Source organism: Eupeodes corollae, chromosome 1 (assembly GCF_945859685.1).
Source record: "Eupeodes corollae chromosome 1, idEupCoro1.1, whole genome shotgun sequence".
Taxonomy (NCBI): domain Eukaryota; kingdom Metazoa; phylum Arthropoda; class Insecta; order Diptera; family Syrphidae; genus Eupeodes; species Eupeodes corollae.
The window spans coordinates 104,148,926-104,161,297 of record NC_079147.1 but is presented as its reverse complement, the minus strand read 5'-3'; the positions used below and the strand labels follow the sequence as shown (position 1 = coordinate 104,161,297).

The 12,372-nt window shown below is 36.7% G+C and overlaps 1 protein-coding gene across 2 annotated transcripts in view; it reads right to left on the bottom strand.

Annotated features, from left to right (window-relative positions):
* Positions 1 to 253: 253 nt before the first annotated feature.
* LOC129941976 (E3 ubiquitin-protein ligase RNF19B-like) overlaps positions 254 to 12,372 on the bottom strand; it is a 147,373-nt gene continuing 135,254 nt past the window's right edge. For both annotated transcript variants that reach the window (XM_056050797.1, XM_056050867.1), the window contains exons 9-10: positions 12,222 to 12,350; positions 254 to 1,882 (exon numbers count right to left, since the gene is read on the bottom strand). In XM_056050797.1, coding sequence (XP_055906772.1) covers positions 1,352 to 1,882; positions 12,222 to 12,350 — 660 coding nt within the window. In that variant the 3' untranslated portion in view covers positions 254 to 1,351. The remainder of the gene's footprint in view (positions 1,883 to 12,221; positions 12,351 to 12,372) is intronic.

Here is a 12,372-nt window from a genome sequence, read left to right as displayed (position 1 = left end):
GGCTATCATGGATAAAATGTTCATTGAAATTGTTCCTGCATGACACAACCGATGCATTTTTAGTTTCAAGCCGTCGCGTCATTTCAAAACCTGTGCGTTAAAAACTGAAACTACAGAATAAAATTTGTCGATAAAAACATGTTTGAATTTTTTTTTTAAGTATAAACTATAAATTTTGATTGATTTTAACACAATATTATTTTTATTACTATAGCTACATATATTCATGTGTATTTTTATTTAAATTTTTATAAAGTGTTTCAAAAAGCTGTTGTGTGTTTGTGGTTTTTTTGTTATCTCTTTAATACGTATTATTACTTATTTATTTATTAAACAAAAGAACTAACTAAGCAATGCTTTTTTTAATAATGCATTTGTTTTTCTTACATTTGTAATTCGATTCCAACTAAAATCACATTTGAAATTCAGGTTTTTTTCCATTGAAGAATTAATAATAATAATAATTAATATTTTTTTTAATAATATGTGAATTGAATTTTCATTTCTTTTTGTTTGATCAACTTATGCAATAGATACATAAACACAGCGACAATATATCATATATCTTAAATACAACTTTTATTTTACGTTTTATTTTTTCCAAAAATTGCGCGTTTTAAACACAACTTTATGTAAGAACAATATTTTTAGCTGTATTATTCTCCTCAAAAAAAATATAAACAAACTTTAACAATAAAAACGGTGTACAAAGAAATTTGTTTTAACATCGTTCTGAGAGTCGATTTAGTTTTTGGGGGACTCAACACATAATGGGTAACCTTTAAGTTTTTTTTTGTTTTTTTAATTTCAGTCTTAAGAACATTAAATAAAAAATTAAACGTTGCTTTCTGCAGGATGCAAAAATTTAAACTGAATGTTTTTCTTGATTAAGTTTTGGCACATAGAATGTTTGTTTTGCTTAAAAAAGAAACAAAACAATTTTAAGAAATATCTTAAAGCGAAAAGTAAATTAAAAATCAATAACAAAAGAAAAAAATGCCATGGATAAGGAATTTTAAGAAAACTTGGATAACATAAAGAACAAATAAGTTTAAAATTTTAAAGAATTTCAAGGTGAAAAAGTTTTACATAGTTTTTAAGAAGAGTGTTGAAGAACATTTTTTGAGTATAATAGTAGTGTAGGTATGTTTACTGAACGATTAGACACAATAGTTATTAATTTATAATAAAAATTGAATTCAAATCTATCTATTTATTACATCAACAACATCTACTGAAGCATGTTTATTTTGTTTTTTATTTGTTTGTATCTCGAGAGAGTGTGAATTGTAATATTTTTGTTTTCTTCATTAGATTTCATACATTTATTATAATATTTATTTATTTAATTTTATGCTTTACTTTCGCCATCTACATGATCCTTATTTGATTTGTTGCTTCTGTTGTTAGTGTTGCAATTATTATTATTATTTATATTGGCATTGTTGTGATTATCTTTTTGAGCAAAGAACAAATTTCTAAGAATCGATGTTCGTGTTGAGTTCTTTGTGTTGGATGAGGAAGAGGATGCAGAGGAGGATGAGGATTTGGGAGGGGAACCAGAAGTTGCTGTTGTAGTTGCTGTTTTGGTGGGTGTTTTATTGTGTGTTGAAATATCAGGAACCGATGAAGCAGCTTTATCTTCTTCTTCAGCTTGTTGTTCCAGACTAACATTTTCGGGTATATTATTTGATCCTGTATTTGAGTCTAGGGATAAAGTTCGATGTGTAGCTGCATTTAGTTTGGCATGTCGTGAATTGAATAAAGCCAGACGCTTCCCAGTTGATGCTGAATTATTTGGATCTACTTCTTCGCGGTATGAACGTTCCGAGCTGCGAAATGAACGACTACTACCGACACTGGCTTTGTCTGCTCCAGGATCCTGTAAAAAAAAAGAAAATATACAAATGAGGAAACATGATTTTTTAGATGGATTGAAATACAAAATTTTGTATTGAGAAAGCAACAAAGAGGATTTGAACTGCGGTGGACCAAAATCATACCACCAACCTGCTCTTCATGACAAGGTTGATACTTCTTAAAATAAAGAAATAAACTAGGTGGCGCAACAGTCCGTTAAGAACTAGGGCCTAGTGACTTACAACTCTTAACCATTACAGTGTGCGAAAACTGTTGTCAGGGATGGAGGGGACCTACAGTTTTAAGCCGAATCCGAACGGCTAATTTGAGAAAGCACTTTTCATGATAAGAATTACTTTTGGAGGATTTGTCAATTCCTCGCAAGAGGCAGTACCCATGAAAAAAGAACTTTAGATGGCACAGGCAGAGACTGAATCCAAAACCTCTGGCATGACAGTCCTACGCACTTTTTTTTTAATTCATTATTCATTAATTTTTAAAACTATCTTAAAGCTAGACAAAAATGCATAAAACTAGACTAATTAACCATAACTTCCAACTAATTTACTGGTCCCATACGGACACTATAAGTTAAACTATAACACTGCCTTTCAGTCCTAAGATCCATTTAACTCTAATTCAATTTTATTTATTTTTTGTATTCATTTCATTTTCATTTTTATTTAAAAACTACTTAAAATAAGGTCCTTAAAATCAAATTTAAATTTACTTAAACTACCTATGGTTAGGTTCGGTTATAGTGGCTGTCCAAGATGAAAACGGACACACTTAGGACAGTTTAATGGCCCATTGTGATACCACATGAATCTAAGCTCAATGAAACCAGCTTGAGTCCCTAACGAAACGTGACAGGCTGATTAAACCAATATGATTTAGATCGTTTAGATCGTTAAAAAAGAATTCTCCTAGGTAATTCTTGCGTTTTCGAGCTAGAGTAGGGCATGTGCAGAGAAGATGAAGAACCGTTTCTTCCTCTTCCTCGTCCATACAGCTTCTGCAAAAGTCATTTGAGAATACGCCTAGTCTCGTGGCGTGCTTTCCTATTAGACAGTGTCCGGTTATGACACCTATTATCGAGCTTATATGCGATCTGCTTAGAGAGAGCAAGCACCTTGAACGTTTTAAATCCAGTGTTGGCCAGATGTTTTTTGTGGCTTGACACGTGGTGATGTTGGTCCACCTGGTGCCTACCCCCCTCGCAGCGGCTTGCATTAGTAGCAGTTTACAAGAAGCGATTGGTATGCCAGTACTTGCTGTACTGTACCGTTCCTGGCGAGTTCATCTGCCTTACAGTTACCTGGAATGTCTCTATGGCCCGGCACCCAGCAAAGGTGAATGTTAAACTGTTGTGCCATATCCATTAGAGATGATCGACAATCATGAACTGTTATAGAGTTTGTAGAGACAGAGTCCAGAGATTTGCTAGCGGCCTGGCTATCTGAGAAAATACGGATATCAGATGTTGATATCACGTTTTCCTTAAGCCAGGACAAGACTTCTTTTAGGGCCAACAATTTCGCCTTGATCTCGCTACAATGATTCTGAAGGCGGAATGAGAACCTTAAATTCAGTCGTTCAGAGTACACACCTCCACCAACCCCTTCTTTTGTTTTTGACCCATCTGTGTAAAAATGGATTGACTCATCCTCCAAGAATGTCCTATCCTCCCAAAAAGATCTGGTAGGTATAGAAATCTGGAAGTTTCTGTCGAATTGTAGTTGGGGGATGGTGTAGTCTGTGTGCTTTGCCTTAGAATTACGGAGTAGCCAATGCTCTTGTTAGTCCACTGCGACGAAGCTTTGAGGCGAATAGCAGAGCTTGCAGCTATTTGTTTGCTAAACATGTCAAGAGGTGTAAGGTAGAGCAAGGTGTCCAGTGCCGCAGACGGGGTCGTGCGAAGCGATCCGCAGGCTGAACGTTGGACTTTATTTAACTTATCCCTGTTTATACCTTTCTCTAAAGCAGTCCACCATACTGCCACGCCGTACGTTAAAATCGGTCTGATTACCAATGTGTATAGCCAATGCGTGATTCTGGGTTGTGAACCCCATTTATTCCCAATAGCTTTTTTGCAAGAAAAGCGAGCTACAGTAGCTTTTTTGTTTTTTTCCTGTACGTTGAGTTTCCAATTTATTTTTTTGTCTAAGACAAGACTCAGGTATTTAGCTTCATCTGAGAATTTTAATTGGATTCATTTAATATAGGAAGGGTTGACAAATGGAATTTTGTATCTCCTCGAAAATAAGACCAGATCGGTTTTGTGTGGGTGAACACCCAGTCCACACCGATCAGCCCAAAGTATTAGTCTGTCTAAGGCATTTTGTATGAGTTCTTTTAGGATATCAAGATGCTTTCCTGAAACTGCTATAGCAACGTCGTCTGCATAAGCTATCACTCTGAAACCCTCCGCATCCAGACTAGTTAGGATCTCATTCACCACTAGGTTCCAGAGGAGAGGGGATAGAACACCACCTTGCGGTGTCCTTCTACTAACGAATCGTCTGCAAGAAGAGTTGCCCAGTTTTGAGTTAATTATTCAGCTAGTAAGCATTAAATGAATTAACTCCCGAAGCGAACTCTCTACATTTAGAGATGTCAGTGCAGATGTGATTGCAGATGTGTCCACGTTGTTAAAGGCACTTCCGATGTCAAGGAAAGCAACTATAATGAACTCTTTATGATGGAGGGAATATTCGACGGGGCGTACTAAAGTGTGTAACACTGTTTCCACCGATTTACCTTTACAGTAGGCATGTTGAGACGAAGACAGAAGTCTTGTATCGATAAGTTCCCTTAAATGGATATCAATCAATCTTTCCAAGGTCTTAAGAAGGAATGATGATAGACTTATAGGTCGTAGATCGTGCACCATGCCTATTCCACTTAAAACTAAACCCTTAAACTATAAAACAAGTATGTAAGCTGGTCAAGGCTAAAAACCCTATCGCGACTACTCACTATCAAGTGCCGATTGAAGCCACCAAAACTGGTTCTCCTGCTTCGCCCTATCAGTTCGGTCCGGTTCGGACACAGCCCTACTGAACCGAAGGAGCTCTGCTCCACCTTGTGCCATGACGTTCCGATTGTACAGGAGTCGCCTATCCATTGTTCGTCGTCTGACGTGGTAGATTAGCGAAACTGCCAATCTATCCTGTATCAGACCACTTCTGTCTAAAGAGAGGAATGCCTGTAGTGGAATGAAGCCGCTCAAGCGTGCACTCGCAAAATACTCCTCGTTCGGATAAAACTTAATTAAATTGTTTGTCGAAGACATAGCTCTCGCAAGCTATGTCTTCCAACTCACTAACCATCATGCCACGGTTGATACTTCTGCTCGGTGTATATGGAATGCTATGATCAAGGTTTTAGATTGGGTCTTAAAGGTGACTTTTAACTTATGTAATTACAGACTATTATCAGAAGCTATAATAATGTCATGTTATGAAATACAAGCATTCAAAGGGCAAGTATGTGCTACGTGAGATATTTGGCAAGCTTTCCACAATCATAAGAAAGAAAGAGGAATCAAAAGTAACGCTGTCTATTGTTAAAGTGATAATATTAATATAATGAAAATAGATTTTACCAAATTATTTATTTATTAAAGTTAACTATTGTTGTTAGTGGAAATATAGTTTTTCGTCGGTTTTTTTCTTTTGATGCAGTTTCATTATTAACCCACATAAGAAAAAGCACAAAGATAGCACAAAATAAATTTCTAGATATTCTAGACTTTTGTTTTAAAGAAAACAATTTTCTTCAATACCAAGACACTATGTTGGGATGCCAATGGGCAACCCGCTATCTCCAACAATTGCAGATCTCATTTTGGACTACGTTTTAGATGGATGTTTAAATAACATTGAAAAAAAAACTGCGTTCATAGAAAAATATGTTGACGACATATTTGAAATTATGGATATAAGAAACACAGATAAAGTACTAAAAGTTCTTAAAAGGATTCCACCCAAAAATTGAGAATGAGCTCAATAAAACAATACCGTTCTTAGATGTAAAAATCTACCGTGAAGAAAATCGTTTGCTTTTCGACTGGCATAAAAAAACGATCAAACCAAGCAAGGCACATCATCATCAATACTGCGTCTAATCTCGAGAAAAAAGTCATCAAAACCTTAAGTGATAATAGTTATGCTTTTACCATCACGCAAAAATAACGATAAACCAATAAGGATGTACCACAAACGCATAGTTCATCTTCCAACTTTATCCGACAACTGCAAAAAATGAAACAAAACACTAGACAAATGTTTTACTAAACTCAAAACGAAACCTGATTAGGACAAACAAACAGATGTGATCTACAAAATTAACTGCAATGGCAAATCAAATGAACCGTTTCTGAAAAGACATCCCTGGTCAGTCGTACCATTGAAAGCGGGCACTCTCCAAACATTGAAGGCGTAGAAGTTCTACAGACATAGGAACATGTTTTGCAACGATACACGTTAGAAACATTAGATATTCTCAATACAAAAACAACATGAATAGAAAACAAGACACACAAAACGTAACTGCTGTCTATTGATACCTTCTTTCTTCAAAAAGTGCTCTATTCAAGACAGCCTTAACTTGATTTCTCGAAGTTTTTTAAATTTTGCTTGAGTGAGTATACTAAACTTTATTGTTTTTGTATCCCAATTTAAATAAGATTATTTGTATTTTTGTGTTAATAAAGTTCCCCTGAAGAAGGCAGGAATCCCTGCCGAAATGTTGGGATTTTAAGGGGTTTATGTCCTTGTAGTTGTGGTTATATAGGCTCCAGTCGTGGCAATTTTTTGCGAAAGATATCTTTTTCTTTCTTTGAGGTGATCGGTTTTTGGTGAAGATATTGAAGGTGAATACAGGAGCTTTTTTGGCTTCCGCATATTCCAACATGCCAAGAGTCCACATTAGTTTATTGTTTTTCAATTTTTTATGAGTTGGTATCTTATAACTGATATAATCTCGGTGTTGTTGTTTGCGTTGTGGGTTGCATTGATTACTGAGATGCTGTCGAAGCATATAATGCATTTTCATAAAGATCGGCTACAGCGTTAGTAGCTGGCAAATCTGGGAGAATACCAATGCTTATCGGTCACCGGATAAGATGTGGTGTCAGAAGTTTTAGAGCTGTCGCGTCAAAAAAAAAAAATTGGATGGCCCAACAGTCCGTTGAAAACCAAGGCCTAGTGACTTACAGCTCTCAACCATTCCTACCTACAGTTTATATGCCGAATCCGAACGGCTAATTCGAGAAGCACTTTTTCATGACAAGAGTTACTCTTGGAGAATTTGTCAAATCCTCGCAAGAGGCAGTACCCGTGAAAAGACTTTTTTGGTGGCATAGGCAGGGATCGAACCCAAAAGCTCTGGCATGACAGTCCAACGCACTAACCATCATGCCACGGGTACTACTGTCGCGTCGGGGAAGATAAATCTCCACCCAACAGAACTGAGGTCAGAGGGCATACTTGAATATAGTTGGTAATATGTAAAAGATAAATTGATCGTCATGTATAAAAGCATAAAAGGACAAGAGCTGCTCGTGAGCTCTACGAGCAGAAGAGGCGAGAGGAACGCCGACTTCTCAGAAGGAAAAAGAGAGGGCATGAGAAGCGTGCGGTCGAAGATGTTGAGAGGTATAAAAGCAGGAATGAGGTTCGAAAGTTTTATGAACAGGTGAAATGAAATTCACAGATTCATAAACCTAGAACCGAAGGATTAAAAGACGAAAGTGGAAACATCATAGTGGAACCGCATTCAATACTGAGGATATGGAAGGACCACTTCTGCAGACTGTATAACGGCGACGACTAACTGAATTCCGCTGTCAGTCAGGATGATCCATTCAACACAGACTACGAAAGCCAACAATCCCGTCCTCCCGACTTAGACGAAGTAGAGATTGCCATATCTAAGCTGAAGTCTAATAAAGCCGCTGGAGCGGATGGCTTGAATGCCGAGCTCTTTAAAGCAGCTGGAGATAAGTTGGTTAGGAGCATGCACCAACTTATCTGTATGATATGGTCGGAAGAAAACATGCCCGATGAATGGAACCTCAGTATTGTTTGCCCGTTCCTGAAAAAAGGAGACCCTCTAAACTGCACCAACTATAGAGGAATCAGTCTACTTAATATCGGCTATAAAATCTTCTCTGCCGTAATATGTGAACGTCTAAAGCCCATCGTCAACAACCTGATAGGTCCTTATCAGTGTGGATTTAGACCAGGAAAGCCCACAGTTGATCAAATATTCACATTACGGCAGATCCTAGAAAAAACCCAAGAACAGCAAATCGACACCCACCATCTTTTCATCGATACAGCAAGGGCCCGAGCTAGATGGAGAAGTTTGTTGGGTGAGGCCCTAGTTCACACAGGACTGTAGCGCCACCTTAAGTAAGTAAGTAAGTAAGCATAAGATGTGGTGTCCGAAGTTTTAGAGCCGTCGCGTCGGAGAAGATAAATCTCTATCCATCAGAACTGAGGTCAAAGGGCATACTTGAATATAGTTGGCAATATGTGAAAGATAAATTGATCGTCATGTATGTGATTTTGTAAACCAAGGTAAACACTTGCAATAAGCTCAGATTCTGAAAAGCACAACTCTTTCTCTTTTAGATACAATTCAAAGCATTTAAGTATATAACTTAGTTTCTGGAAATTCTCTTTAGTTTAAAGTCTATATTTGAATCTATTGAACTTGAATTTGATTCTTTAATAGTTTTGGAAAATTATGGACTTATGTTTTAGTGCTGATTTCGAATCCAAACTCTTAATTCATCAATGTAAGTTATTGTAAATTTTCTTTGCGGATGCAAAATCAGCTTACCCCATTTGACAATGAAATTGTAATGCTTTGGAAAAATCTAGCATGAGCAGGTAATATTTCATTTAAAGGTATTTAGATATTGTCAGTTAATTGGCAGCTGATCTGACAATACTGTACCTAGCTTTAATGTTTCCAACGGTATTTGGAAACGTTAAATTTGAGCTTCGAAAGGTTTTGGAAAAGTTTTGGATGAAAATTTATCTCAGCGTCCATATATAGGATATATGTACTTCCAATTCCGCAAAATCACAAGAGTCATCTTCTGATGCTTAAAAGAGTACTTCTAACAGGTCAATCACACCATCAGCCATAAGTATTGCTAACCACATTAAGCCTTAATCGGATGAAGAAAATCTTAACAGAAAAAATAACTCAGAAAAACATAGCAGTTGCTTTGATGTAATAAAATGAAACATAAACACAATTATTGTTTGTGTTCCAACTTATCTTCGAATTTTTGTGTGAGTTGTTATCATAAACCTCAAATTCATGTTAATTTTAGACATTGCAAAATCTGTCATTTTATCTTTGCTTATATATAAAATTTATGAATGTAAGTATGCTTCGAATAAAATAGAAGACATACAAATAAAACAAGAACTGGCCGAATAAAAAAGAAACTTTTAATACACCTAAGCATGTTTTTATGAAGCAATTTTTGTTTCGCTATGTCTAAAAAGAAAAAGAGTTATTTGAGGCATTTAATTGAGATAAAAGTGAGGACAATGGAAACTTGATGTCTTTGAGACTGATGAAGGTTTAATTGTTTATTGAAAGTTCCCTAGGTGTTTATTCGCAGAACAAAAAGGATTGAAGAATAACATTTTTTAGAAATATTTTATTATATAGAATTTAAGAAAGGTTCGAGATAAACGATACCAAGAACATATGATGTTAAAGGTGTTGCAATACTGAAATATACGTTATCTAGCTCAATGCAAATATCGCGATATTATAGTTAAACTCCATAGACTCCGGAGACTGTCCTGATTCGAATGAGCGAAATAACACGGGATTGAATTTAACTTTGTGGCAGACTTTGAAGATGATGTATGCTTAAACGATTAAGGCTAACTGCTTAGGTTGTCCAACTGGATGACTAATGGACCTTAGAGATGGACCCCAACTGTCGATCTAGGTAGGTAAACTCGTTTGACCTTTGATTGAAAGGAATAGATTGATAGAGAAGCTTCATAGCGATTATGTTAGAGCCATTTTGCCGCATTGAGAAAAAAGATTATGTCTCTTATCTTTGTCTCAGGTAGCTCATTAAGTTCTTGAAAGAATGCTTTTCCAAAGCATGTTTGCCAAAGCAGGGCATTTGCAGAGGAAATGGATTATAGTTTCACTTTCTCTTTGGTCACTACAACTACGGCAAAAGGTGTTATAGGAGATACCCAACTTCTCCGCATGAACTCCTATAGGCCAATGTCCGGTACAAACCGCAACAATGCTGGATATGTCTTGCCTTGGCCTGCATAGAAGATCGTTTGTACGGGTTTTGTTACAGGTGGGCCATATCTTCCTAGATATAATGCAGTTGGGTAAATTGCACCACCTTCGGTTTGATTCAGTTTGGTAGATAGAAAAGATTTTACCCTTTATAGCACCAAGAGGAATGTTAACCATTTCCGCTAGTGAGCTATGAAGGGCCGATCCTTGCTTGGCTAGCTCGTCAGCCCGTTCATTTCCCACGATACCACTATGGCCCGGAACCCAGATCAGGGTGACACCGAGGTTAATATTCACATTGCTGGACCAATTTAGATGAGGATATGGCCGAGTTAATGGCTTTGACAGCTGCCTGACTGTCTGTAAAGATAGCCACATTTCGGTTTTGGCTTCGGCTTTGTTTAAGTATCTTACATGCCTCCCTTATTGCCAGCAGTTCAGCCTGAAAAACGCTAGCAAATTCATGAAGCCTAAAGGATTTAGCTACATTTAGGGACTCAGAAAAGATCCCAGAACCAACTCCCCACTCCATCTTTGAGCCGTCAGTAAAGATGGTTGTGTCGAAACCTATCGACACGATGTCATCCTCCCAATCTTTTCTGGATGGGAAAATAACCTTAAAACCCTTACTTCAAAGTAGAAGTGCAGTAGTCAGTGTCTACCGAGATAATATCTGAGGGAATCAATTTCGTAGTGTTGCTGTGACCATAAGGTTTTGACAACCAGCTATTTGATTCCTTCAGCCTAATAGCGCTGCTGGAAACTATGTATTTAATAAAAAGGTCGATTGGTAGCAGATCCAAAATAACGTTTAAGGCGTCCGTTGGGCAAGTACGTATGACCCCCGTGGTGCCCACGCAAGCTGTTCTCTGAACCTTCTTTAGCTTATCGATATTATACGCTTTGATAAGAGCAGGCCACCACACAATCGACCCATATTTTAAGACTGGACGTACTACGGCTGTGTACGTCCATAAAATCATCTTCGACTGAAGTCCCCACTTTTTGCAGAAATTTTTGCTGCAGGCGTAGAAGACAACACAGGTCTTCTTAACCCGTACTTCAATATTTAGTTTCCAGTTTAGTTTAGGTTCGAGTATAACTCCCAAATATTTTGCACTGGAAGACAATGATAGGATTTGACCGTTGAGTCGAGGTAGCGTGAAGGGCGGTACTTTAGTTTTGGTGGTAAAGAGCAGCAGTTCAGTTTTACTTTGGTTAACTCCTAGTCCACAACTCGTGGCCCAGTTGCTAACTTTCTGACTCCGTGCTCAATCTAAGAGTGATGATATATGTATGTGCTTCAATTGGTGTGGATTAGATAATTAAGAAGGCGCTTAACGAATGTGAACCTTCATATTTCAGCTCTATCAAATTGCATAAACAAACCGAAACAGGTGTTTCGTTGAGAGGATGAGCTAACTTATATTTGGAAGCTAGTAATTTAGCTTGTTACTTAACATTAAAGTAAATAATGTTTTTTATGTTAAAGAAAACAAATAAGGGCCATTTTTAAATGAAAACCTTAATAAAAAAGTAAAATTCTTTATACGTGGAAGAACGATTGAAGAACTTCAGAAAGGTAATAAAGTAATCTTTTTCTTAGGTATTAGTAATTAAGAGGAATAGTTCCTCCCAATAAAGAATTTTGTTTTGAATCGATTTTGGAGTATTGGCATGGACCTTATCTCTCACTTGACGGAAATAGTCTAACCGTTTTCAATCGCAAGATCTAGGTGAACAATTGTGATCACTTCTCGAGAAATAATACCGATTATAACTACACATTTTTAAAGTGAATCATAACAATTCCAGTGGAATGCATTTTTAATAATGCAGCACTTTTTGCTTGTCAAATGTCAAAAGATGACAGCTGCCCAAATAGCGTGCTACTTAAAGTATAACTTCTTATTAAAACCCCCAATATATGTTTGAAAGTCTATTATTTAAGTTCTATCTTAGTTTTTCTAAAAGTATTAAAAGATTATTTCTAAAATAAACCGACTATTTTATAATTGTTTTGTAGTAAATCCATTTTTGTAATGTTTAAATTTTACCTGATCTAATGGCGCTGTATACCAAACATCTGAACAGTCTCTCTTTCCATCGATAACATAGCAAACTGTATTATCAAAACGTACTCGTTCCGAAACGCCATCTTCACTAACATTTGAAGAGTCCATTTGCTAAAAGGCAAAACAAGTTTGA